This window comes from Galeopterus variegatus, unplaced genomic scaffold (genome assembly GCF_000696425.1).
Source record: "Galeopterus variegatus unplaced genomic scaffold, G_variegatus-3.0.2 Scaffold143, whole genome shotgun sequence".
NCBI lineage: Eukaryota > Metazoa > Chordata > Mammalia > Dermoptera > Cynocephalidae > Galeopterus > Galeopterus variegatus.
In genome coordinates, this window is record NW_007726254.1 from 1,050,967 (window position 1) to 1,078,163 (window position 27,197).

At 39.8% G+C, this 27,197-nt stretch overlaps 1 protein-coding gene across 1 annotated transcript in view; it reads right to left on the minus strand.

Moving 5' to 3' along the window:
- NFX1 (nuclear transcription factor, X-box binding 1) overlaps positions 1–27,197 on the minus strand; it is an 86,662-nt gene that overhangs the window by 47,574 nt on the left and 11,891 nt on the right. Inside the window, exons 3-9 of the mRNA XM_008590985.1 lie at positions 21,076–21,234; positions 20,201–20,278; positions 14,365–14,470; positions 10,909–10,980; positions 8,491–8,630; positions 1,890–1,989; positions 1,589–1,806 (exon numbers count right to left, since the gene is read on the minus strand). Of these exons, the coding sequence (XP_008589207.1) occupies positions 1,589–1,806; positions 1,890–1,989; positions 8,491–8,630; positions 10,909–10,980; positions 14,365–14,470; positions 20,201–20,278; positions 21,076–21,234 (873 nt within the window). The remainder of the gene's footprint in view (positions 1–1,588; positions 1,807–1,889; positions 1,990–8,490; positions 8,631–10,908; positions 10,981–14,364; positions 14,471–20,200; positions 20,279–21,075; positions 21,235–27,197) is intronic.

Sequence of the window (27,197 nt, forward strand, 5' to 3'; positions counted from 1 at the left end):
CTCCCAAAAAAAAAAAAAAAAAAAAAAAAAAAAAGGAAAAAAAAAGAAATATGAGAAGAGAGCTTTTCTCCTCTATACATAATTTTAAAGTCAGACTGAGAAAAAGGATTAAGTAGGGTACTCTTACTGATTCCTGTTGGTACTTAGAAGAAATGTGAAATAACTCTCTTCGATAAAATGTAAACCAAACATAAAGATTCTAAGCTTTATCTAAAGAGATGCATTGTTAATTACAGAAATACCTGACCTAGTCAGTCTCAGTTGCCTACTTCCATTTTTCTAAATACATGGCCTTTGAACACTCACTCAAGAGAGAAGGTGACAAGTCATTGCAAAATTGCAAATGTACATTTCCTAAAGACTAAATCAAACAAGCTCAGTTAGAAACTCAGACTAGGGGCCGGCCCGGTGGCGCACTGGATAGTGCGCCACTTGGGAAGCGCGGCGGCACTCCCGCCCGAGGGTTCGGATCCCACATACAGACCGGTTCCCGCTCACTGGATGAGCGAGGCGCGGGAGCAACACCGAGGGTTGCAATCCCGTTGCTGGTCTCCGGTCCGGTCATGAGCGAGGCGCGGGAGCAACACCGAGGGTTGCAATCCCGTTGCTGGTCTCCGGTCCGGTCCGGGGGCGACACTGAGGGTTGCGATCCGTTGCCAGACACGGAAAAAGATAAAAGACAAAAACAAAAAAAAAAAAAAGAAAAGAAACTCAAGACTATTAGTTTATATCTAATTCCAATGAACTTTTTCTGGTTTCTATATCCAAGTAATCAGAAGCCACAAATCAGAAGAAAGGAAGAGTCACTAAAGGTAGGCAGCTAGGCATACTAAAAGTACTGACAAGAAAATAAACAACAAAAACCTTCAACAAGCAGATAAAACAATTCAAACTGCATATCGGTATGGAGCAAACAGCCTGAAAAAACCTCAGCAGGCCCTGAGGGCACCACAGTATTCAGTGTAAGACAGTAACTGAGGCTCAAGAAAATGGTGACTCTGAGTCAATAAGGTGAAAGAAATTACCTTCAGTAACCTGTTTAAAGAAGAGAACATAAATTTTAGAAAAATGTTCATCCAAAATGATGTCCAGGAGGCTTTATCCTCAGCTAGATGGGAAATTTAGCTATATAGACACTCCTTGAACGGTCCAAATAGCTGAAGTTTTATTGTACTTAGAATTTTAGTTCTTAAACATCTCATCCACAGTTATTTTAGCATGTTCTTATTACATGAAAATGCTTTTACACACTTGCTGAACTCTGGATTAGTCAAAGTATATATGGTATTTGTACTAGCATAGGCTGCTAACAGAAATAATAACCCACCATGGAATGCTATCTCACCACCATTGTTCAGTATGAACAATAAAATATTTGAATGGGAGAGAGAACTTGCACAAATGTGTGTTTTCACAAGTACAGTATATTTTAAGGAGGAAAGAAAAAGTACTCACACAAATATGATCATAATATTTAGAAGAATCTCTGATATTGTATCTGGCATTTAACACTACTTTGCTTAAGTAGTCATTGCTGCCAAACATTTACATTAATATTTTTAAAGCCAACTTTATGCCTACTTGTTACCTAAGGAACCACAAGGAAGAGGCTTCCCGCACACTTTTCCACACGAAGGCACAGGATCCATGCACGTTTTCCGACCACTACTTCCAAGTTCTAGCAATTGGCTGAGAGGAGTTTGGCCACAAGGGCAACAGCGCACCAGCTGGGGGAGCCGTGGGCACAGCTGGCAGGGCTGAGGGTGGCACACTTGAGAACACATATGGTTCCCACATTTTAAATCCCTGTTAAGAAAAACAACAGACTGTTACGTAATTGTTGCATAAAATGCAGCTTTATTCTGATGGAGGAAAACATAAAACCTTACTTGCCACATATCTTTAAACAGCTGAAGTCCCCAAATCCATCAGACTTTCCTACATCTGTTCCACATAACACATCTCGAGAGGTGCTGCCACAGTAACATACTTGAGGACACAATTTCAAAAACAATAGATTAGCAAACTGTACGGGTTCTTAAAATATTCCAAACAGTCTATAAGAAAACACAAAATGCTATTCATTGGTGTTGATCAGACCTGATGGGAGAAATGAATGTGGTTTATACAGCAGTTCTCAGACCTACCTAGGAGCTTTATCACAGGAAGAAATAAAAAAAGGCCTCATTAAACTATGTAAATATCTTATAGTGCCTCTGCAGCACATCCCAAGAACAGCATTAGAGTGAAGCAACCCCTAAATTAAGAAAACACTATCTGGTCCATAAGGACATAGTTAAATACCATGAATTGTGAGGCTCCCTGGGGTCCTCTGCAGATGTTACAGAGCATGAACAAGCTCAGCCGGGAGTAGTGGTGAAAGGGTTGACACCTAGATCCACCATCCTCATTTTGACCCAACCAGCATAGACATTTGATGCTTTATATATTGGGATTCACATAAAATGCTTGGAAAAAGGTCTCTGCTGCTAAAAATAAATTTTAAAAATTGGCATGATGGTATAAAATCTTTAATAATTTGTATACCAACTACTGTTGAATTTGAAGAATTCATATTTGAGGGTTCACAGAGTAAAACGTTTCAAATAACTTGAGACTCTCATTTGCTAGATAAAGAACATAGTCCATCGATTTTCCTACAGGTTCAAGAAATAATGGATTCCTTTATTTCCTGAGGTCAGTAATAAATGTGTTATGTTTAAAAGTTATGTTTCTGATGCACTTAGAGGCCTAATAAAGATTAATTTTCATCAACTTACCTAATTTTTCTGAGAAGCGTCACTTTACATTTTTAGTTTATTGAAAATTTACCTCATTAAAATCAATCTAGGCAAGTATACCTTGTCCTACATAATAAGTGGCAAGCGGAAGAGTAAAATAGTACTTTTGCAGATCTAACGATAGTTTCCTTCTTCCTCAGAACAATTCAGATATCTACTTGCCCAGAAAATTGACATCAGAATAAATGCAACATTATGAAAACATATCAAGTCTTAGAAGTCACATATGTAACAAGAAATTAAATAGAATTCTTCTAATAAAACATTAGATATAATACTTATAGAACAGTATATTGAACAGAACCAAAAACTGTCACTAAGACACAGGAGGAGGAAAGCCTCAAATCATTGAAGACATAATTAAAACTCTCTATTTTTAAAATATACATTCCATCTTCCAGCAATTATATGTGCAATTTCATTCCCTGTTCTAAAACTCATTCGATTTCATTCAGTAAAGACATATTGGATGAATTAATTCAGATGTAGGAAATGCAATCAATATTTGTAGAATCAACAAATTGGTAAACAAACCCTAGCAACTGGGAGCTTCTGGGAGCATGCAGGCTTTTCTTTGCTAAATTTCTGTTCAGATAGAACAAAGGCTTTTTTTAGAGGTAAGGAATAGAAAGCTATGAACAAAAGAGTCAAGGGTCAGAAAACTGACAATAAAAACAAAATGGAGCCCCCTATTAATCAGGAAATGATCTGAATACAATAGTAAAAAGTTCTGTTACGTTTAGGCACAAGAGACAGAAATACAAGCTGGTGACAGAAGAGTTAGGCGGAGTCACAAATGGTCGAACAGTATTAAAGGAACCAAAGACAGTCTGGAGGACGTACCCTGTTGCCAGCCTTAATCTGTTCAGCATTTTATCAACACATAGATGAAGACCCAGAAAGAATGCTTATTAAATCTCTAGATAAGGCTGAAAGGGATCCTAGAAGAATTACAATTTGAATAGAAAAACTATACACGTGGCCCAAACACTTTGCTACATATTTAATGTGGACAAACAAAAAGTCTTCAACTGGGTTTGAAAAATCAACTACACAAAAACAAGAAGGAAGAGACTGTGATCCATACAAATTTGTTCAAAAAAGACTTGGGTGATTTAGCTGAGTAAAAGCCCAATATAAATCAAGGGGACTCTCTCACACCATCACCTATACTGCTAAGGCCAAACTGCCTATACTTAACTCCTGCCTCACCTCAAAGTGGATTTGACGCAGCTTGTAAGGATATGTAAAATACAACAAGAGAACGTAAATTAAAAGATTTGGACCCCCTTACTGGCCAGCTGACCCCCCCAAAAAAAAAGATGTGAAAAGAAAAAGGAAAACAACAGTAGGGATATAAAATCAATCACAGCTAAAAAATGTATACTATAAACACAAACATTAGGTCAGTGACACTGGATTCCTAAGATAAAACGAGATCAATAGTCTTTGAGGAAAACAACTATTCTAGGAACTAAGGACCAGGCAAGAGGACCAACTTCTCTCAAGAGGACCCATAAAAAGAATATTGAGTAATAAACAGCACAGTTTCTTATATAAAATCCTTAGAGCACACACTACAAAACATTTCATTTGGCTGTTTCTTGTAAGTGGCAACATAAATCAATAGCATCATGCCAAAGTGAAAACTTTTTTTTCAGGTCTAATTATTTTGTTTTAATTTTATCATTATACGATGTAAACATTTTTTGTGCCCTTTACCAGTTTCTCTCTAACCCCCCCCCCTTCCCTTCTCTGGTGGCCTCAGTTCTGTTCTTTCCCTTTGAAAGTTCAATGTATCATTGTGATTGTTGGATCTTTCTTTTTTTTTTTTTTTCCAGCTCCCACTTATCCAAGTGAAATTTAATAAAATAAAACTCCATAGGGTACCAACACATTGTGGTCCAGGATCCCTGCAGATTGGGGGCAGCTGTAAAAACAAAAGGGAGGGGCTAGGTGGGTGAATGCACAGACTACACACACTTCAAGCTACCTTCTCTAAATGCTCTTTCTCTCAAATGAGATTCTGAGAACTATTGTGTGGCATGAGTTTGTGATTATATGCCCGATAAGTATCTGGATAGAGCTTTTCTACACTTCCTTTTAAATATGGACCCATATGGGTCAAACTGGGCATAGAGTTGACATTCCCTTGAGGAGGAGACTATCAAAGACAGGAGCTTGAACAGATTATCCCACTTTAGCCTGGAATGAAATTTAGGGTAGTACCCAGAGGCAGGGCCAAGATTCAGAACAGGTGACTGAAATCTTGAAGTTCTACTCCATAGAAAAAAGACTGAAGTTTTAGCCTAGAAAATAATCAGGATACATTTAACCAGTCATCTGTCTTGGTCAAAAATCTCAAAAAAGCATTCAAAGACTACCTAGCTTTGAGCAATACTTATTCTGATCATTTCCACAAGAAAACTGACATTGCTGTGATCAATCTGGCCACTTTTAAAGGGATGTATGAGCTGGTGAGCATGTTTCACAGGGAAGAAATGAAGTAATCCCAACTGTTAGGCATGGAAAGGGAACTGCAAAGGGAGAGAAGATATGACAGCTGATTTCGAACATCCCAGGAAGAAGATGAGATGTGGAGAAAGGCAGACCAATGAGAGGATAATTCAGAACAGCAGATTTTGGCTCAATGATAGAAAAAACTGGAACAATTAGAGTTGTCCCTTCCCTAAACAGGCTACCCTAAAATACAGTGAGCTTTCCAGGCTGTTTAACCAGAGACTGGGTGACGGACAACATCCACTCTGGGCAGCAAAAAGGAGATAACTGCACTAACAAAAAACTGAATTATATTCTTCTGTCCAACTTCAAGATTCTAATAATAACACAGAACAAGAGTAAAACTGAAAACATCGAAAACTAACTAACATTCACGATTTAAAAAATTATTTTTTCTATTCATGTACTTTCCCTCTTTTTCCACTGAGGTGTAATTAACAGACAACGAACATATTTTAGGTGTTCAGCTTGATATGTTTTGATAATTGTATACATATGTAAACACCACCCAAGAGATCAAACATTTCCGTTAACCCAGAAAATTTCATGTCCTTTTCCCGAATTCCCATCTCTAGGCAACCATTTTCTAATTTTTATTACAAAAGATTAGTTTTATCTGTTCTTTTTTTTTTTTTTTTTCCTTTTTGTCTTTGTTTTTACTGGCCAGTAACGGGATCGCAACCCTTGGTGTCACGCCCGTACCAGGGACCGGCAACGGGATCGCAACCCTCGGTGTTGCGCCCGCGCCACGCTCAGCCAGTGAGCGGGAACCGGTCACCACATGGGATCCGAACCCTCAGCGGGAGCGCCACCGTGCTCCCAAGCAGCGCACTCTCCAGTGCGCCACCGGGCCGGCCCAGTTTTATCTGTTCTTAAATTTCATATGAACACAATCATAGAGTAAGTTCTCTTTTCTGTATCTAGCTTAATGTAACAATGTTTTTGAGATTCATCAATTTTGTTGCAAATATCACTATTTTATTCCTATTTATTGCTGAGCAGTATTCCACTGTATGAAAATACCATAACTTATCTATCCCTTCTTCTGTCGATGAACATTTGGTTGGGTTGTTTTGAGTTCCGGGTTCTTATGAACACATATTCCTGTACAAGACTTTCTGTGACTTAGATATGCAAATATCTAAGTGGAATGGCTGGGTCATAGGATACATGTAGGTTTAATTTCATAGGAAACTACCAAATAGTTATCCAAAGTGGTTGTACCATTTTGCATACCTGTTAGCAATGTATGAGAGTTCCAATTACTCTCCCCTTGTCAACATACTGTCATTGGTCTTTTTTATTTTAGCCATCTTGGTAGGTGTGAAAAGGTACCCCATTGTGGTTTTTTGGTTTTTTTAAATGGTTTTATTGTGATATAATTCACACACTATACAACTCATCCACTTAAAGTGTACAAGTCAGTGGCTATTAGTAGTTCAGTATTATGTAATGATCAATCTTAGAACATTTCCATTACCCCAAAATGAAACCCTGCACCCCGTAGCCATTACCACCCATCCCAAATCCCCCTAGCCCTAGGTAACGATTAACCTAATTTTTATCTATATGGATTGCCTATTCTGGATATTTCATATAAATGGAATCATACAATATGTGGTCCTTTGTGACTGGCTTATTTCAATTAAACATAATATTTTGGAGGTTCATCTACTTCACAGCATGGATCTGAACTTCATTCCTTTTTGATGGCTAAATAATATTCCATTTTAGGGACATACCACATTTAGTTTATTCATTTATCAGTTGATAAACTTTTGGGTTGTTTCCATATTTTGACTATTTGTGAATAATGGTGCTATGAACATTCATTTACAAGTTTTATAGGGACATATATTTTCATTTCATTTGGGTATATGTCCAAGAGTGGAATTACTGGGTCACATGGTAACTCTATGTTTAACCTTCTAAGGAACTGCCAGACTATTTTCCAAAGTGACTGTACTATTTTACCCTCATCGTGGCTTTAATTTATATTTGCCCTGTTGTTTAAAGGTGTTAAGCACCTTTCATGTGTTATCAGCCATTTATTTATACAGTTTCTTTTGTGAAGTAGCTTTCAAGCATCTTTCAAATCTTTCACTCATTTTTGAGTTGTTCACCTTTTTTTGTTGATTTGTAAGAATACTTTAAACATTCTGGATACAATCTGTGATTATCTATTCATTTTTTTTTTCTTTTTTAATTTTTTTTTAAAAAAGATGACCGGTAAGGGGATCTTAACCCTTGACTTGGTGTTGTCAGCACCACGCTCAGCCAGTGAGCGAACCGGCCATCCCTATGTGGGATCCGAACCCGGGGCCTTGGTGTTATCAGCACCGCACTCTCCCGAGTGAGCCACGGGCCGGCCCTCTATTCATTTTCTTAAAGGTGTCTTTTGATGAGTAGACATTTAAAATTTTTGTAAAATCTGATTTATCAATTTTTTTCTTTTATGATTAGTTTTTTCTTTGCTCTGTCCGAGAAATCTTTGCCTAACCCCAAAGTCATGAAAATATTCTCTTATAGTTTCTTCTAGAAGATTTATGTTTCTTAGTTTTACATTTACATCCATGATCCATGTAGAATAAATTTTTGTGTAGAGTTAATACAGGGGAAAAAAAAGAATAATATAGGGGTTGAAGTTCATTTTCCCCCCATATACATGCCTAGTTGCTCTAGCAACATCTGTAAAAAGATTTTCCTTTCCCCACTGAATCAACACCTTTGTTGAAAATAAATCAACAATGTATATGTGGATTTATTTCTGGACTCTGTTTTCTTCTCTTGATCTGTCATTCTATCTTTACACCAATAATTGCACTGTTATAATTACTATAGCTTTATAAGTCTTGAAGTCAGGTAGTTTAAGCCTTTCAATTTCATTCTTTCTCAAGATTATTTTAGCCTTTCTAGGTCTTTTTCAAGGAGTTACTTTTAAACAGCATTTTAAAATCTACTAGAACAATGACCTATACTGGTATTGTGTAACTAAAATGATGAAAACCATCTAAGCATTAACATATCTCCAGTTCTCCCTACCCAGTGTACCAAAGCTAATAGTCTTTACGACTACAGGTTTCAAACCAATTGATGTGCATCAAGACAACCATAAATAAGGTTCCGGAAAAGTACCCAAGCATCGTTAGCTGGTGTGCTCACTACTTACCCTGGTTCAATATGATCCGGCAAGGCTGGCATTGACCCCCATGGCACAGCTCAGCACAATGGTGCTGACCACAGTTCAAAACATTTGCACATGGGTTAGAACAGTGGACTGAGACAGCCTGACCACAGCGAACCGTGTGCCTGTAAAAACAGTGGATATAAAGATAGCATCAGTCTAAAAGTTCCTATTGGACAGCTAAGTTAACACTGAAGCACATGGGTTAGAACAGTGGACTGAGACAGCCTGACCACAGCGAACCGTGTGCCTGTAAAAACGGTGGATATAAAGATAGCATCAGTCTAAAAGTTCCTATTGGACAGCTAAGTTAACACTGAAGCGCAAAACCTCCCCTCAAAACCTCCTGAACCTTTCTCTTGACCTAATTTCCCCCACTTTTTCTATATGTCTCCCTCCTCCAATCCCTATTCCCTCAATTACTCTCCCCTTCTCCACTCTTTCTCCTCCTTTGTTCTCCTTATTTCCCATCCTGCCTTTCTCTCTCCCCTATTTTCTGACCAGTGAGGAACTGAAGGCTATTCCTGAGTATTGTATTCATTCTACCTGATTTCATCTCTGAATTCCATGAAGCAGCATGCAGTAGGGTAAAGAGCCCTGGGACAAGGAGTTAGAAGATCTAGGTTCTAATCCTAGCTCTGCCTGGAGTTCCCACAGTACCTTACAGATGGGGAGGAAGGGTATCTAGAATATATTCAGATCTGACATAATCAGACTGAAAGCACAATGGCATTTTCCTGGGACCCAGCCCTTTGGCATTTTATGCAGCTATACTGCTTAGAACATACTGTAGGTAACTTTGAATCAGAGTGGGGAAATCATTCTAGCTTTGTTCTAATAAATATCCTGATTTTGTCAACTTATCGGCTAGAGAAGGATATGAGGTCAGTACTTTTAGATATTGTCATTAGGTCTCTTTCCAGGGTAATGGTTTAGCCCTTGGAGTCTACTCTCCTACAAGAAGCATTTTTTAAAATATGTACTTTTATTTTTTTTAATTTTTCCTTTTTTTGGTGGCTGGCCATTACGGGAATCTAAACCCCTGACCTTGGTGTTACCGGTACCATGCTCTCCCAAGAGCTAATTGGCCAGCCCTCCTTTTCTTTAAAGAAGAATTTTATTCTATCCCCTACTCCCATCTCAACTACAAATTTTGTTGTAAAAAGTCAGTTATATACACAGATGATCAGTTTACATCGCTCAGCATAATGGCTAACATTGGCCTATTATGCTACCATTATGCTTAGCACCATGGCTAACATCAACCCCCTGAAGAAAACACTATTATTTCTACTTTACAATAAGAAAAATGAGGCTCAGTGAGGCCAAGCAACTTGCCCAGGATCAACAACCAGTAAGTGGCAGAGCCCATATCTGACCTTTCTGACCCAGAACCCTTGCTTGTGACTCTCAGCCCACACTGCTACCCTCATAAGTTTGGTAAATGCTAAACAAAAACACACTACTGAAAAGCTGTATGGTCCCATCTTGTCTCGTGGTTCAGAAATCATTTTAAGATCTTACTGGGCCTCAGAGGCACTCCGCAGCTATCAGTGATCCCTGCACTGATGATGCAGAAGAACTTGTACTATAATGGAGAGAGGGTGGGCTCCAGGGTCACTTATTTTTTCATTCAACAATATTCACTGAAAACCTCCTCCTGGGCCAGCCCGTGGCTCACTCGGTAGAGTGCGGTGCTGATAACACCAAGGCCACGGGTTCGGATCCCATATAGGGATGGCCGGTTTGCTCACTGGCTGAGCGTGGTGCTGACAACACCAAGCCAAGGGTTGAGATCCCCTTACCGGTCATCTTTAAAAACAAAAACAAACAAACAAAAAAAAACCTCCTAGATGGCAAGATACTATGCTATAGGCACAGGAAAATAGTCCCTGCCTCCTGGACTTTAATAGACCTGGGTTCAACTCCTGGTTATATTATTTAGTAGAGAGGTTAAAAAAAATCTGTTACCTTGGCATTTCACCCAAAATGGGTAATCTCACAATCTCAATGTACATACAACTTCTTATTCACTTATAAGATTGCAAAATAGGATTGGGGCAGCACAGGCAACTACTATGTATAGAAAAGTTGGGCCGGCCCGGTGGCGCAATGGATAGTGCGCCGCTTGGGAAGCGCGGCGGCGCTCCCGCCCGAGGGTTCGGATCCCACATACAGACCGGTACCCGCTCACTGGCTGAGCGAGGCGCGGGAGCAACACCGAGGGTTGCGATCCGTTGCCGGACACGGAAAAAGACAAAAGACAAGACAAAAAAAAAAAGAAAAGTACTATTTATACCTACCATTTATTATGTCTATCTACTAATCTTTTATCTTAGAAATTCACAAGTAAATCATCCATATGGAAACTGAATCTTCTTCAGAGTACAATTCTAATTTTACCTGGTCCGTCCACATTCGCATGTTTTAGTCATAAAGGCAGGGCAGGGTGGGCAGGGTCCAGGATGGCAGAGACTAAAAAAGAAAGGCCTCAATGAATAAGCCATATCCATGTATCCAAACCTGAACAAAGCTGCCCCAGTTAGGTCCTATTGTTAATATGGCAACAAATAAACCTACTATGAAATGGCTTAGTACTTGTATTTGGCTAAAGTTGATTAAATTGCTTAAACAAATATACCAACTATATTTTTATCTAGAAAAAATTGACAGCATTATATCTTAGAATATATAACCAGAAAAGTAAAGCCCAAGTTGAAATACAGGTTTTTGGGGTCTAAGAGACAAAGATGACAATTTCAAATATGATCTTGGCCCACTTACAGCAGTACGTGAGGATAAAAATAGCTTGCCACTCAGGTAAATGGCAGGATGGCCAATGGAGTTCTGTAGAAGATCAAAATCTGAGCAAAGTAATAGGGTTCAAATCTACGAGGCCCATGAGAAGTACAGACATTTTCTTATCAGCTAGTGAATAACCAGGCAATGGGCTAACAATGTGAACAGTGAAACGAAGGTTGACATAAGGGGAGGTATGCTGGTAAGTAACACAGGGAGAGAAAGAAGGGCCAAGGGGTCATGGATAGAACTGAGCTTAGTGAAATGCTATAGGTCAGAATTAGACCTCTGAAGAGAATGCATTTTAATAAGGCTATATTACAGAGCCCAATAGGAAATAACTATAGAATGGAATTTGTACATTCAAATAAATACTATCCTCTTCAAAAGAGACACCCTGGTAAATAACACACTGGTTCAGAAATACCAACAATTAAAACATTTTGGGAATTTATACAGTTTTTGTGGGGAGGGGTGGAGGGCATTCTAAGTGATGGCAAATCACAATACTTCGGGAATTAAAAGCCTATCAGAGCCAAATCTAACTAATCAGGTGGTAATAGAATTTGGTGTAAAAAAACAGGTGTACCTACAAAGTGGTCTAGCTTGGTTTTTCAGTTTTTTATGTGACTCCTAAACCAGCTCTGATAATCCTCAAATAAGGTTCAAACACTGAAAACAATCCAGGAACAAGTGCCCCATTTTGACAGATAGTACCCACAGGAGACATAAGTTTAAGCATGCTTCTTTAAAGGTGATTATCATTACTTAATAGTTAAATTTCACATAATATGACTGATGCAGTTTGGATGTGTTGTCCCCTCCAAAACTCATATGGCAATCTGATCCCTACTGTGGCAGTTCTGGAAACTGTTTGAGTCAGGGGGCGGATCTCTCATGAATGGATTAATGTTCTCCCTGGGGGAGGAGAGTTAGTGAGTGAGTTCCTGCTCTATTAGTTCCCACGAGAGCTGGTTGTTTAAAAGACCCTGGCACCTCATCTCTCTCTTGCTTCCTCTCGCCATGTGATCTGCTTGTACCCACTGGCTGCCTGCCACTTTCCACCATGAGTAGAAGCAGCCTGAGGCCTGCGCCAAATACAGCTGTCCCACAATCATAAACCAAATAAACCTGTTCTTTATTAATTACCCAGTCTCAGGTTCTGTTAAAGCAACACAAACAGACTAATACAATGCCTCAACCTTTTCAGGTGAAACAATTTTCATGCTTGCACATTTATACAACTAAAATGCTGGTCAAGTGTGGGTGACTCCAGGTTATTTCAAATATCTCTGAGGCCTAGACTCAATCCTAGGTTTTCTTAATCTTTAGAGCAGTGTTTTGTAACACTGGCTACATGCTGGAATCACCTGGAGAGCTTTTAAAACTATAGATGTTTGGAACCCAGTCCCAGAAATTCTAATTCAATCTCAGGCTCTAAGATAGAAGCTAAATATTGGTGATTTTATGTATTTTTTTGGCAGCTGGCTGGTACAGGGATCCAACGCTGGACCTTGCTTAGAGTTACCAGCACCACGTTCTCAGCACCACACTCTAACCAACTGAGCTAACTGGCCAGCCCTGAATATTGGTATTTTAAAATGTTCCCTAAATGATTCTAATACGTAGCCAGGGTCAAGAACCACTGCTTTAGAAAATATTATAACCTATGGGAACAACCCAAAATAGAAAAAGGGACCAATTGCAGCATCTGAGTCCCAATAAGTATAAATGAGAGAAACTCAGTTTTCTTTGAGACCAGGAAAGTGCTGTTGGGGAGGGGTTTCAGCAACCTCTAGGATCCTGACAGGAATAAAAGGACAGTGCCCAAGTGTGTGATTTCCAGAGCCACAAAGGTTTTAGTGCATCCTTTCCCTTCAGACATGGTGTTGCCCACTTGATCTGCATCACTTTTGGTATTCTCTGGTAGTAACAAGAGCCCATTTCTGAAGGCTTTGGAAAAATGGTCCATGTGGAGGGTTAATTTCTTATTACTGAATTTACTTAAAATGGCAGTTAAAGGAGGGAAGAGTTTAAGAAATTGAGTCTCGGAGGAAAAGGATCAAGCTGACTGCCCAGCAGTTTACAGGCCATGCTGTTTAGCAGTGTGACACAGCTCCACCTCACTGACAACTCCCCAGCACCACCACCACCACCACACCTTGATCACAAGACCCCTGGTCCAATATTTACCCCTGTTCTACACAGTAGAAGTACCAAGATAACAATGTGATGTCTGTTTTACTCTTAGATTTGGGTAATATAAAACAAGAAATACCATTTTTTAACCACTTGCCAGACTCTGTACCAAGCCGCTTAGGTGCATTAATTCATTTAATTTTCATAGTACCCTATAAGTATTATTATTCAAATCACTATTATTTTACAGACACAGAAACTCAGGCTTAGAGAAATTAAATAACCTGTGCAAGGTCACATAACTATTTAAGTGACTTGAGCACAGACTTTAAAATTTTGTCTAATGTCAAAGCCTGTAGAAATTTATTTGTATTTTATCAATTGTTTCTCTATAACTATGCATTTCTCTTACTATTTAGAAGCTGACTACATACGTTCTAAAGCTGGTTGTTTATTGTAGGAAAAGTATTCACATCCTAAAAATATCCAACAGGACCCTACACAATTGCCTTTCCTCAGAAAGAAGACTGTCCTATCTCCTGGACCCGGATATCACTGGAGGATAAAATATCTGAGTCTCATTTCTTCTTAGAAGCCAGCAGTGTAATATAGTGAAAGGAGCACTGACTTTAGAAATACCAGCTCCCCCACATCCTAGCACTGTTATGGTGGGCAAGATGCTTGACCTTTCTGAGACTCATCTGTAAAGTGGAGATGATAAATGTTTATACATCACTGGCCTCTGGTAAGGATTCGACAAGTTAACTTCGGTAGAGTGCCTGACACAGAGCAAGTGGTCAGCAAATGGTACCAAATCACCCTTTACCCTGTCTTGTTACGTGCTAACTAGATATATGTACCTAGAGCCACCAGCAAAGCAAGTCCACCAGGAATCCCCAGAGGTCTAGCATTCCAACTTACAGGTTACAGGAATGAGGGCAGTCCTGGCCAGGCTGTTTCTTTCTACAAACCTCGCCACAACTATGTGGAATTTCATTTCTGCTCCATTCAGGATTCTTTACTTTGCCTAAAACATATCAGATCAGAGAGTCAATGGTACAAAAGTCAATCACACCCTCTACTTTAATGTAACAGTACAGTATAGCTAGACAGCATGAAACTTAAGTGTGGTTTTCATTAGTTCAACAAATGCATTATCTCACATCCTAAAATAAAAAGATAAATGTAAAGTTATTCATCAAAAGTTTCACCGAGAGGCCGGCCCGTGGCTCACTCGGTCGAGTGCAGTGCTGAGAACACCAAAGCCACGGGTTCGGATCCTATATAGTGATGGCCGGTTTGCTCACTGGCTGAACGTGGTGTTGACAACACCAAGCCAAGGGTTGAGATCCCCTTACCGATCATCTTTAAAATAAAAAAAAAAAGTTTCACTGAGTATGATAAATCTTAAACTCTGGATTACCTAGGAAAGATAAATAAAAAGTAATTTTTTTTCCCACTCTGACTAATGGGCACATTTAATCTAAGATAAATATCTATAAGATAAGCCTTCTGTAAATGGGCCCCTGGACTAATACAGGAATAGCTGCTGTAAGAATTAGAGAGAAGTCAAGGGCTTGGATTCCTATACCAGACAGCTGCCAAACAAACAAACAAAAAGCAACCACGCAAAAAAAAAAAAAAAAAAAGAATTAGAGAGGGAATAAGGGAAGAGATGAAAAGGACATAAATCCCCTGTACAGTAGGGACTTGCCTATTTAAAAGCTACTAAAGTAGGAATAAAAGGGCCATAATTTTATATCAGTGTCACTCTGCAAATCTTTATGAGCATATTTCATGGACTTAACATAGAGGCAGGTAAGAATAAAACCGAGGGACTTCCTCCTTGGTCTTGAGGCATTCATCCTCACTTGGGCAATTTACACACTAAATGACAGCCATTCCCAGTCTTTGGCCTGTACTCTTTCAGAAATTTTATTCATGTTAGTAGGTTCAATACATCTAAAGGACAATGATTCCCAAATAGACATTTTCTGCCTTTCCCTGAATCCTCAGTTTCAGTCCCACATGTCCAAACATCTGCTGAACATATCTGCTTCAAATTTCACAATCCCCTCACACTAACTTTATTTATAGCCAAAGTTGGCACCTTCCCTCTAAAACCCCTCCCTCCTCAGTGTTCCCTATTTCTGTCAGCAATATCATCACTGTCAGTCACACACACTCAAAAACTGGAGTCGGGCCGGCCTGTGGCTCACTCGGGAGAGTGCGGTGCTGATAACACCAAGGCCACGGGTTCGGATCCCATATAGGGATGGCCGGTTCGCTCACTGGCTGAGCGTGGTGCTGACAACACCAAGTCAAGGGTTAAGATCCCCTTACCGGTCATCTTTTAAAAAAAAAAAAAAAAAAAACTGGAGTCATCATTGACTCCTCTTTTTCTTTCCACATTCTACTTAGTCACCAAAACTTGTCAATTTTTCTTACAGTGTCTCTCAGCTCATCTCTTCTCTTACTCCTGCTTGTCCCTCTCTATTGGCCAAAGCCTTATTTCCAGAGTACTACAAAAACTTCCCTGCTTTCTTGCTCCATTACAGTTCCTTGGTTTTCATCTAACATTTTTCAATGGCTCCACCTCTTTTCCCTGACTCTAAATGATGTTTTTTAAAAAATCTTTCCCTGTCAGAATTCTGTATTACACCCTTTTTCCATTCCTTACCCTTTTATCCACTAGGGTCTCATCCATTTCTCTCAACTGTAACTACCATCCCTAAGTGTTGGTCTCTCTTATATTTCTACCTGTGCTGGACATCTCTTACTGAATGTTCTGCGCATTCCTCTAACTCAACATTTTTTTTTTTTGGTGACTGGCCAGTACAGGAATCTCAACCCTTTATCTTGGGGTTATCAGCACCACCTTCAAATCAAGTGAGCTAACCAGCTAGCCCTCTGACTCAACATTTCTAAACTGACCTCACTGTCCCCACCAAACCTGGTTCTCTTGACCTGTCCTTTCCCTTGGTATCACCATTTCAAAAAGCATGACACTACAGAGTCACATTTGGGTTTCTCTCTTTCCCACTGCTGTTAATTCCTGTTTACCTTTGAAATCTTTTCTCTCTTCCTCTCTATCCTACTCATTATAGACTTTTATTACTCTTCATTTGGATAATTTTAAGTCCCTAAACTGTTTAGACCCTAAAATACTCTACCCACAGCCATGAGACTAATCTCCATAAAGAACCACATTGATGCCCTCAGTGGTTTCCCACAGCCTACCAAATGCAATCCCAACGTTTAAGCTGGGCATCAAAGGGTCAGCCTTACCTTTCCAGTCATCTCCCACTCCTCCACCATCACTGTCATAGATCCTGGGCTCCATAATTGAATGACCCCCTCTTCTCCCAATAGATAATAAGCCTTATTGGTTTTGAACTTTTGCTTATGTTGTTCTCTCCAACAAATCTTTCTGCCTACCAAGATTTTACCTACTTTTCAAGCCTAGTTCAATTCTACCTCCTTCATGAAGGCTTCCCTTAATCATCCAGCTACAAGTCATAACTCACTCCAAAGATCTCCCATAGTACTTTATACTTCTTGCATAACATCAGGTTAGCTGTGTCTTAACTCTTAGACTGTAAGCTCTGGGATGTCAGTAGTTTTATCGCCCTCTATTCCCTCACAGTGTCTGGTACATTAATAAGTTCTCAATAAAAGCATATTAATGACCTGCTGGAAGAAGAGTGTAGGGCAAGGTCATCAGGTAAATAACGCCATTATTTGCATTCTCACATCATTTTACCTCTCTTAAATCATCTTAACCTTCACCCTACATTCTTAAACCGTCTTAGGGTCTCTTACATAATTTGTCAGTGGAGGCTATAAGAAGATTTTTAATTCCATTGTGGTACTTTATATTTAAAAATCCTTTAACACCAAGGTCAAGGGTTTGGATACCCTTACAAGCCAGCTGTCAAAAATAAAAAGTAAAAAATAAATTAAAATCCTTTAAAATGAGGTAAAGTTAAGCCTTGGTATTGTCCTATTTGCCCAATTTTCCATTGATGTCTTACTTGCAGTTTCATGCTGTCTTACTTGCAGTTTCATGCTGCCTCTCCAGTAATACATTCAAGAATATTCATTCCCTCAACTAATACTAATTTACTATCTACTAAGGTGCAGATTTTGGCAGTAAAACATGTAAGACCAGCAGATTCCAAATAAGAGAGTGGCCAAAGTGAGAAAGAGAATAACAAAGAGAAGCTTCCTTTAGGAGTTTGGAGTCAGACCTTGAATGATACAGTGAGTGAAGATTTAAAGAAAAGAAGAGGAAGAACATTCTTGATAGTTGATGAGCTCACCAAAGGATTCAATATATAAGATGAAGAGCTGATGGTCAATGATGAACTCTTGGTGAAAGTTGCTAGTTAAGTATTGGTAAAGAAGAAATATGAGCAAATTGGATAGAAAAATAAGGAAAGCATACAGAAAGAAACAGGAAGAGCTAGTCATTTCAAGGAGGGAACAGTCAAAGGTGTCAAGGATAATTGTGCTGCCAAAAAGGCTAAGAACTTATAAACCAGCCCTATATATGGTCAGAAAGGGGTTATTGATGACTTCTGAATACAGTCTCCGTGAGGCAATGAAAACAGAAGCAAAAATGCAATGGTTCAAGGAGGGAGACAAATGGATAAGAAACAAAATCTGAAAAACCAATAACTAGATGGAGAAGGTTAGTCATTAAGAGACAGGCAAGAAAGAAAAAAAAAGACATGCAGGTAATAGGTTAGCAGGAGGAATGGGCATCTGGATCAAAGAAAGTTTTTTCCTAATACATAGGGGAACGGAGCTATTCAAAAACAGGAAGAAGTATAAGAGGGAGGATGCAAGGATAGAGTTCACAATGCTGGTTTATAGAAAATCTCTCTTTATTACAAAGACCAATGACTTATTTCCTGGAACAAAATAAACGCTACTCTTTACTCATGCTGCTAAAATCTGAATTATCAAAGCTGTTACAGCTGGGTTGTGAGAGGAAGCCCATGTCCATACTGCCTCTGCCATGTGGTCAGCTCTGGTCTCAAGCTAAGACCAAGGGGAGAAGCACCACAGCTCAGAAGCAGCATGAGCCTGGTTGGCATGATAAGAAGGACCATGTCCAGAACACCTGCTGAGAGCACAAAGGCCATGACTCTCATCTGTGTGATGGACTGCATTATATGGTCTTGTAGACACCTGTAGCTTAGAAGCCTGATTAATATACCTAGAAGCCTCTAAAATATACCCAGCAGAAAACTGGATATCCACATGCAAAAAACTGAAACTAGACCCCTTTTTCCCACCATACACAAAAATCAACTCAAAATGGATTAAAGACTTAAATTTAAGACCTGAAACTATGAAACTACAAGAAGAAAACATAGGGGAAATGCTACCTGAAATGGGAGTAGGCAGTGCCTTTTTGTTTTTTTTCCTTTTTGTCTTTTTTCGTGACCGGCAACGGGATCGCAACCCTCGGTGTCGCGCCCGCACTGTGCTCAACCAGTGAGCGGCCCGGTCTCTATATGGGATCCAAACCCTCGGCGGGAGCACCGCCGCACTCCCAAGCGCCGCACAGAGTGCACCACCGGGCCAGCCCTAGGCAGTGCCTTTTTGATCGAGACTACAAAGGCACAGGCAACTAAAGCAAAAATACACAAATCGGACTACAACAAACTGAAAAGCTTCTGCACAGCAAGGGACTCTATCAATGAAGTGACAAGACAACACACAGAATAGGAGAAAGTGTTTACAAACTACACATCAGACAAGGAGTTAGTGTCCAGAATATATAAGGTACTCAAACAACTCAACAGCAAGAAAACAAATAACCCAATTAAAAATAGGCAAAGGACCTAAACAGACATTTCTCAAAAGAAGACATACAAACGCCCAATAAACATATGAAAAAATGCTGAACATCACTAATCACCAGGGGAATGCAAATTAAAACCACAATGAGATATCATCTCACTCTAGTTAGAATGGCTATTATCAAAAAGACTGAAAATAATAAATGCTGGTGAGGATGTGGAAAAAAGGGAACCCTCCTACACTGTTGGTTGGAATGTAAATTGGTGCAGCCATTATGGAAAACAGCATGGAGGTTCCTAAGATAAATACAATTAGATCTACCTTATGACCCAGCTATCTCACTACTTGGTATATACCCAAAGGAAATGAAATCAATATATCAAAAAGACACCTGCACTCCCATGTTCATTACAACACCATTCACAATAGACAAAAGATGGAATCAACCTAAATGCCCATCAGCAGATGAGTGGTTAAAAAAACTGTGGTATATATACACAATGGAATACTATTTAGCTATAAAAAGAAACAATATCCTATCATTTGCAGCAACATGGACGGAACTGGAAACCATCATGTTAAGTGAGGTTAGTCAGGCACAGAAAGACAAATACCACATGATCTCACTCATCTGTGAAATCTTAAAAAAAAAAAAAAGTTCTCATAGAAGTAGAGAGTAGAATAATGGTTACCAGAGGCTGGGAGAGGAGTGGAGAGGGAGAAGTGCTAGACTAATGGTTACAAAACTGTGCTATCTACACTAAGTGAATCATTGTGCACTATATGTGTGTATGGAAACAACACACTATACCCCACAAAAATGTACAAATGTTAAAATTAAAATAAAAAAACAAAAAAACATTCCCAGCAGACCACCTCACCTGGATGAGGAACTGAAGTACAATACATGAAGCGAGACTCTGGTGTATGCAAATGAACTTACCACAGAAACAAATGTAGGTATTAGGAATATGTGCAGAAACATTCTGACAGGCAGGGCACCTCCAACCACTCTGGCTATCTGTCAAGAAAAATGGGAGTACGCCAGATGAATTTGCTTTCAAAAGCATACATAATTTTAAAAAATTTAAATCTACAGGAAGCCACAATATTGAAGCAGTGGTAATAAATCCAATGTTAAGTATATCAGACATTTGAAAAACAAATAGGGTTCAGATCCCCACAATGGCCAACTGCTAGAAAAAAAAAACAAATTACATTTGGGCTTATACTTATAAGATCTTTCAGACAGAGTGAATCAAGTAGGTATCCATTTTGTTATATTATAGTTAATGTCAACATTATCTAAATCTTAGCTTAAAAAAAAAAGGATAAAATATTTGAGTACATGCAGGAAAATCCAGATGTTCTGAACTGGAGAGCCATAGTTTAGAAAGCATATTATTAATAACATTTGCATTATCCATAAATAAAATATGTATATAAAAAATGCTTTCTATAGCTGCTACTTGTATAAAAGCTACAATTTTCAATAAAAGCAAATGATTTTATCATACCCTAAATGTATGTGTGTATGTGTGTGTGTGTGGGGGGTTAATATCAGTGGCTGGCTGTATGGGGTTCCAAAACCTTGTCCTTGGTGCTATAACCAACCTAAATATATTTTAATATTGTTATGTTTAGCTGGTTTACTTTAGCTTTATAGCTTAATTCTGGCCATCTGAAACATGTGATCAAAGCAACATACTCTCCTGCAGAATATTTAAGAAACATTAAGCAGTATTTTTAAAGCTAGGTTTAAAACCTGATCATATCAAATGGGTAAGAATTACTACCGAGAAGAGAGAAATAATTGACCTGCTTGAGATGCTGGAGACCTTGCCCATTTCTTTATGCAGTTCAAATGAAACACATGATAACAGCTCTGACAACTCCACACTGCGGCAGTGACACGAACCAACTCACAACACACCATGCACTCATATTTTTCTGTAGTCAGTTGTTCAATTAGAGAACCTGTTTAAAAATAAAAAAAAGAAAAGATAAACTCAAACACAGAATATCATTCCTCAGTTTAGTCGACCAAGAATCAGCAAGTCATTCAAAAGAAGACTCCAAACACAGAGATTTTATTTTATTTATTTATTTTGACTGGTAAGGTGATTGCAACCCTCAGCTTGCTGTCATCTGCACCACGCTCAGCCAGTGAGCACACCAGCCATCCCTATATAGGATCTGAACCTGCAGCCTCGGTGCTAATAGCACCACACTCACCCAAGTGAGCCACGGGCCCAGTCCTAAAACACAGAGATTTTAAAGGATATCTGACTCTGAGTAAGGTGGCTAGTCTAACTTTGAGGCCAAGAAGGGGCAGGAATATGCTGAGGTAGAGGACTTAGGAAGGAGACATTCAAGTGGGAATTCCCACAATTGAGGAAACATTCCCAAGAAACTGCTCAGGAAAATACTCTGGTCAAATGCACCTGGTGACATAGCTTGAGTATCCACCAGGCACTGCACTGTAGAGTCTTGCCTTACATTCCCTGAATCCAGGGGCTCTGAATCTACCAGACCCATGGATTTAGGTTAGGGAGGAGCTTGTGAAGCTGCAATGGTCAGCTCTAAGAAGCCTAGACAAATTCCAACCACCCATGGGTGGTGTGATGGTTCTAAGTGTTGCCCTGAAAGTCTGTATTTGTTTACTCAATTAAGATATGCTTGGCCCCTACCACAAGCCTCATGGTAGAGTTATCAGACTGAAGGAGACACAGTCCCTGGCTCCAGCAGCTCACCATCTAGTGAGAGAGACCAGTGTATAGCATCATAGAACTCTCCCAGGTTTACTCCTGAATACCTTCATCCGCTTCTAGACTTTCTCCTCAAACATGACTGCAGCATAGTCTTTCCAGATCCCAGTATAGCTGGGTACTCTCAAAAGTGAGTGTATATGTACTTTTTTGAGTACATACTTTCAGCATTTATTTCACAATATTATTGTTATTTGTTTTCAGGTTCAAATAGGTTAAAAGAATAAAATAACTAACCTTAAATACAACATTCCAGCCACTGTGCTAAAGCACTTAACATGTACTATTCAGTCCTCTTGACAAGGCTGTAATGTAGGTACCATTTCATAGATGGAAAACAGGCTCAAAGTGGTTAGATCATTTACCTAAGGTCATATAACTAGAAATTTAAAAGCCAAAATTCAAGGGCTGGCCCATGGCTCACTTGGGAGAGTATGATGCTGATAACACCAAGGCCAGAGGTTCGGATCCCTATATAGGGATGGCCAGTTGGCTCACTTGGAGAGCGTGGTGCTGACAACACCAAGTCAAGGGTTAAGATCCCCTTACTGGTCATCTTTAAAAATGCTGACAACACCAAGTCAAGGGTTAAGATCCCCTTACTGGTCATCTTTAAAAAAAAAAAAAAAGCCAAAATTCAAACTCATCACTATCTGACTCAAAAGTTCACATTTTAATCATTCCATACTATTGGCTCTCTAAGACTACTTTCTGATTGTTCAATGGAACGTCAAAAGAAATACAGAACACCCTGAGACTGTAAGCTCTGTGAACAGGAACAGGGCCTTCTCTACTTTGCTCAATGTAGTATTTCCAGTGTCTGGCATATACCAAGAGCTCAATATATATATTTGTTGAATGAATGGATGAAGGAATAAATGACTGATACCTAGTTTGTTCCATAACTTCTTTCCTTGAAAGTTGCAGGCTTCACGAAAGTTTTTGTAATAGCTTTCTCCCTGTAGGGAAAGCCTGGAATAAAGATATTTTGTGTGGCTGAATAAAGGAAAACATACCTGTTCTAGATAACAGATAAACACATTGTAAAACTGAATTCTATCAGAAAACAGAAGAATAAGATTCTTTCTTAAAAGTAGGGCTACCCTACTCTGAATACATTAACATCTCTGAAGAACAAAGTTAATTATATTTTCTACCAGTTAGCACATTAAGTATGAAAGATCCTGGTGGGATAAGAGAGAGTTCACCAGAGAGATTAAGTTTGAGGCATCCACATAAAAGAGATTGATTGGGACAAAGGAATAATTTGTGAATATAATCATCTATTTGGGGTGAATTTTACAGAAAATGCCTAATTAAAAACAGGCTGACCATTCCAGACTAGAACTGGGTTAGAAGTAAAAGACACAGAACGTAAAGTGAAGTATGAAATATACTTAAGAAAACTACAAACGTCTGTTGATTTGAAGATTGCTTTTTTATTTTACTGTTTCTCTTATTCATCAAGCTTATGGCTTGTTAACAAATAAGTACTGCTTCATAAGTGTTTTTTAAAAATCCAGTTGCAGTGAAATTTGAGCACTAGCACACACGTACTTATATGGATGTGATGGCTGCCAACTTTGAATAACACACAAATTACTGCTAAGCCCTTTCCAAAGGCTTTCTCTCTCACATCCACCATTCAGTACTGTCAGCAAACCCTGTGGGCTCTACCATCAATATACGAGGGTAGTTCAAAAAATTTGTGGAAAAACAGAGTTAAAAGATAATATGAGAGGAGGTGGAGCAACATGGCTGTCTAGAGGTGCCTGGGCCACATCCCTCCCACAGAAAAAGACCAGAACAACTAACGGACAGCTAAATATTGATTTCTGTGGGAGAGCATAGAAGTGCAACAGAAGACTAGCAAGATTCCTGAGAACCATGAAAGTCCAGGATGGCAGTGTAGAAAGGAGAGGAGAGAGAGGCACACAGCTTCAGCCATCAAGTCTCCACTACCAGGATCAGCACAAGAAGGACTTTCTCTTGTGGGGAAAAGGTAGGAGGAGGGCCCACACCAACCTCCATGCCCTCTATAGAGACCTGCAGTTCCTACTGCAGAAGGATTCCACAGCCCTTTGCAAGCCCAGAGCCAAGTACACATATTGGGCACTGCCCATCCGTGACCCTCGTGGCCCAAGCTGATGCAGAATGGCACCATCTTGAAACCAGAGCCACTATGGGAGCACACCCTGCCCTGGAGGCCAACAGCCATTTTGTTTCCCCAGCCTTAAGGCTCCCAATTCCCTGATTCCAGAGACTTGAGGCCTGGGCCCAGAAGGGGTAATGATTCTGGTCCTGCGTGTCTGGGAAGCCAACCCCAGATCTGTTGAACTGATGCACCTGCATGTCCCAGCCAGAGATCAGACAGGCAGACTGCCTTTGATGGACAGCCTACTTCCTCTTCCTACCTGCTTCTCCCACCTGTCAGTTGGGTTCTATGCGCCCAAGCCCCAACCCAGAAAATCAGCTCATGGGTCCTCTCCATAAAGAACACACCCACAGCCAGTGGAACTAAAGTGCATCTGCACTCTCCCAGAGAAGTGGCCAGGTGGTTTTGCCCTCAACAGTCCCACCTAGTGGCCTACCCACACCCAAGCAGCAGCTGGCTGGACCCCCTCTCTGCAGCCTGCCTCAAGGCCTTGCCCACCACCTGAGAAGCAGCTCAGCAGCCCTGCCCTTGATAGACCCACTCCTGAAACCACCGAGAGACGCATGACCTTGCACCTGGCCCTGAGAAGTGGCACAGCAGACAGGCCCTTAGCAGTCCTGCACCCAGCCAAGCCAAAGTGTACCCATACCTCTGGCTCAGAGAAAAAGCCCAGCTGTCACGCTCCTGATGAACCTGCCCCTAAGTCTTGCATACACATGCATCTGAGTGAGAAACAGCCTGGCTGACTTGACCCCAGCTCAAGAATCAGCATGGTCAACTACCACTGGCAAACCAGTCCCAGAGACCCAGACATGCCACATGCCTACACCCTCAGCCTAAGAATCAAACAAGCAACCCCAACCCCAGTGAGCCAGCTCCCAAGACAACTGACCCATACAGTGTATATAATACCCCCAGCCTGTGAACCAACCCAGTGATCCCTCTCCAGGCAAAGCTGTGCCACTGCTGCCACAAACCTCCCAAGCATAGGTTGCTGAGTCACTCAAAGACATAGCAAAAGTGGATTACACCCAAAGAAACTACACAGGGTCTACACTACTGTAACCATCCAGAACAAAGCCATTGTACTCTACCCAACTGACACCCCTAGGAAGCATCTGCAGGTGAAAGTCTTTCCCTACACAAGCCACTCTTCAAAACTCAAAGAGGTGACTGTTTCACCAGTTACATAGACTGCCAGATGCACAGATATCAATGCAGGCAAACAGGAAACATGAAAAAAACAAGGAAACATGATACCACCAAAGAAACTCAATAATGCTCCAGTAACTGACCCCAAAGAATCAGAAACTGCCAACTTGCCAGAAAAGGAATTCAAGTTAATCTTAAGGAAACTCACTGGGATATGAGAATACAGACAAATAATTCAATGAAAAATCAGAAAAAAAATTCATGATCTGAATGAGAAATTTAACAAAGAGATAGCTATCATTAAAAAAACCAAACAGAAATCTTGGAATTGAAGAATTCATTGAATGAAATAAAAAATATACCCCAGAGTCTCAATTGACTAGATCAAGCAGAAAAAAGAATTTCTGATTTTGAATACAGCTGTTTTGAAATAACTCAGGAAGACAAAAGGAAAAAAAAAAAAGAATAAAGAATACAAAGCCTATAAGATTTACGGGATACTATTAAGAGAATAAATATTTGAATTATGGGCATTCCAGAAGGAGATGAAAACAAAAAAGTTATTGAAAACCTATTTAATAAAATAATAGCTGAAAATTTCCCTACTTTTGGGAAATTTATGAACATTCAAATCCAGGAAGCTCAACGGTCCCCAGATAGATTCAACTGAGAAAGGTCCTCTCCAAGACACACTATATACTTAAACTGTCAAAAATTAAACACAAAGGGAGAAGTCTAAAAACAGCAAGTGAAAAGAGTTAAGTCATTTATAAGGGAATCCCCATTAAATAGCAGACTTCTCAGCTGAAACCCTACAGGCCAGGAGAAAATGGGATGATAAATTCAAAGTAGTGAAAGAAAAAAAAAAATGCCAGCCAAGAACAGTATACCCAGCAAAGCTATCCTTCAGAAAGGAAGGAGAAATAAAGTCTTTCTCAGACAACCAAAAATTAAGGGAATCCATAACCACAAACTGGCCTTACAAGAAATGCTTAGGGGAGTCCTATATCTAGAAGAGAAGGAACAGTAACGACCATCATGAAAACACCAGAAAATATATAACATATTAATAGGGGAGATACACAAATTAGAAAAAGAAAGGAATCAAAACTTATCAATACAGAAAACCACCAAACCACATGGATAAAAGAGAGGAAGAAAGGAACAAAGGACATATGAAACAATCAGAAAACAACCAACACAATGACAGGAGCAAGGTCTCACATATTAATAATAAACTTGAATGTAAACGGATTAAATGCCCCAAATAAGAGACACAGACTGGCTGAATGGATTTACAAAAGAGATAGTATGATCCCTCCCACAAGCTTTTTGAAGACCCCTCATATACCGAGTCCAACCTTTGCTACTATTGCTGTGGTTCGAGCCACTTTCAACTCACCTGGAGTATTACGGTGGCCTCCTAACTAGTCTTATTTCTGCCCTTGCCCTACTTCAGTCTGTTCTCACCAGAGCAGCCAGAGAAAACCTGTTAAAATGCAAATTAGATGATGCCCTCCTTCTGGTCAGAACTTGCCAATGGTTCCTACCACACATGCCTATAACAGCCAAGTCTTTACGATGGCTCTCATCATCTCCCAGTTCTCACCTGCTATTCCTTTCCCTAGGTCACTACTCCAAGACCACACTGGCTTCCTCCCTAGTCCTCAAACTGGCAAGCAGATTCCTGCCTGAGGACCTTTACAATTGATGTTCCCTCTGCCTAGACTTTCCCCTAGACATCTGTACAGCTCAGTCCCTCATGCCCTTCAGGTGCTTATTCAAAATGTGACCTTATGAGGCATTCCCCGGCCACACCTTTAAAGATTGCATCCCACTCCTCTACATTCCCTATCCCTCTTCCA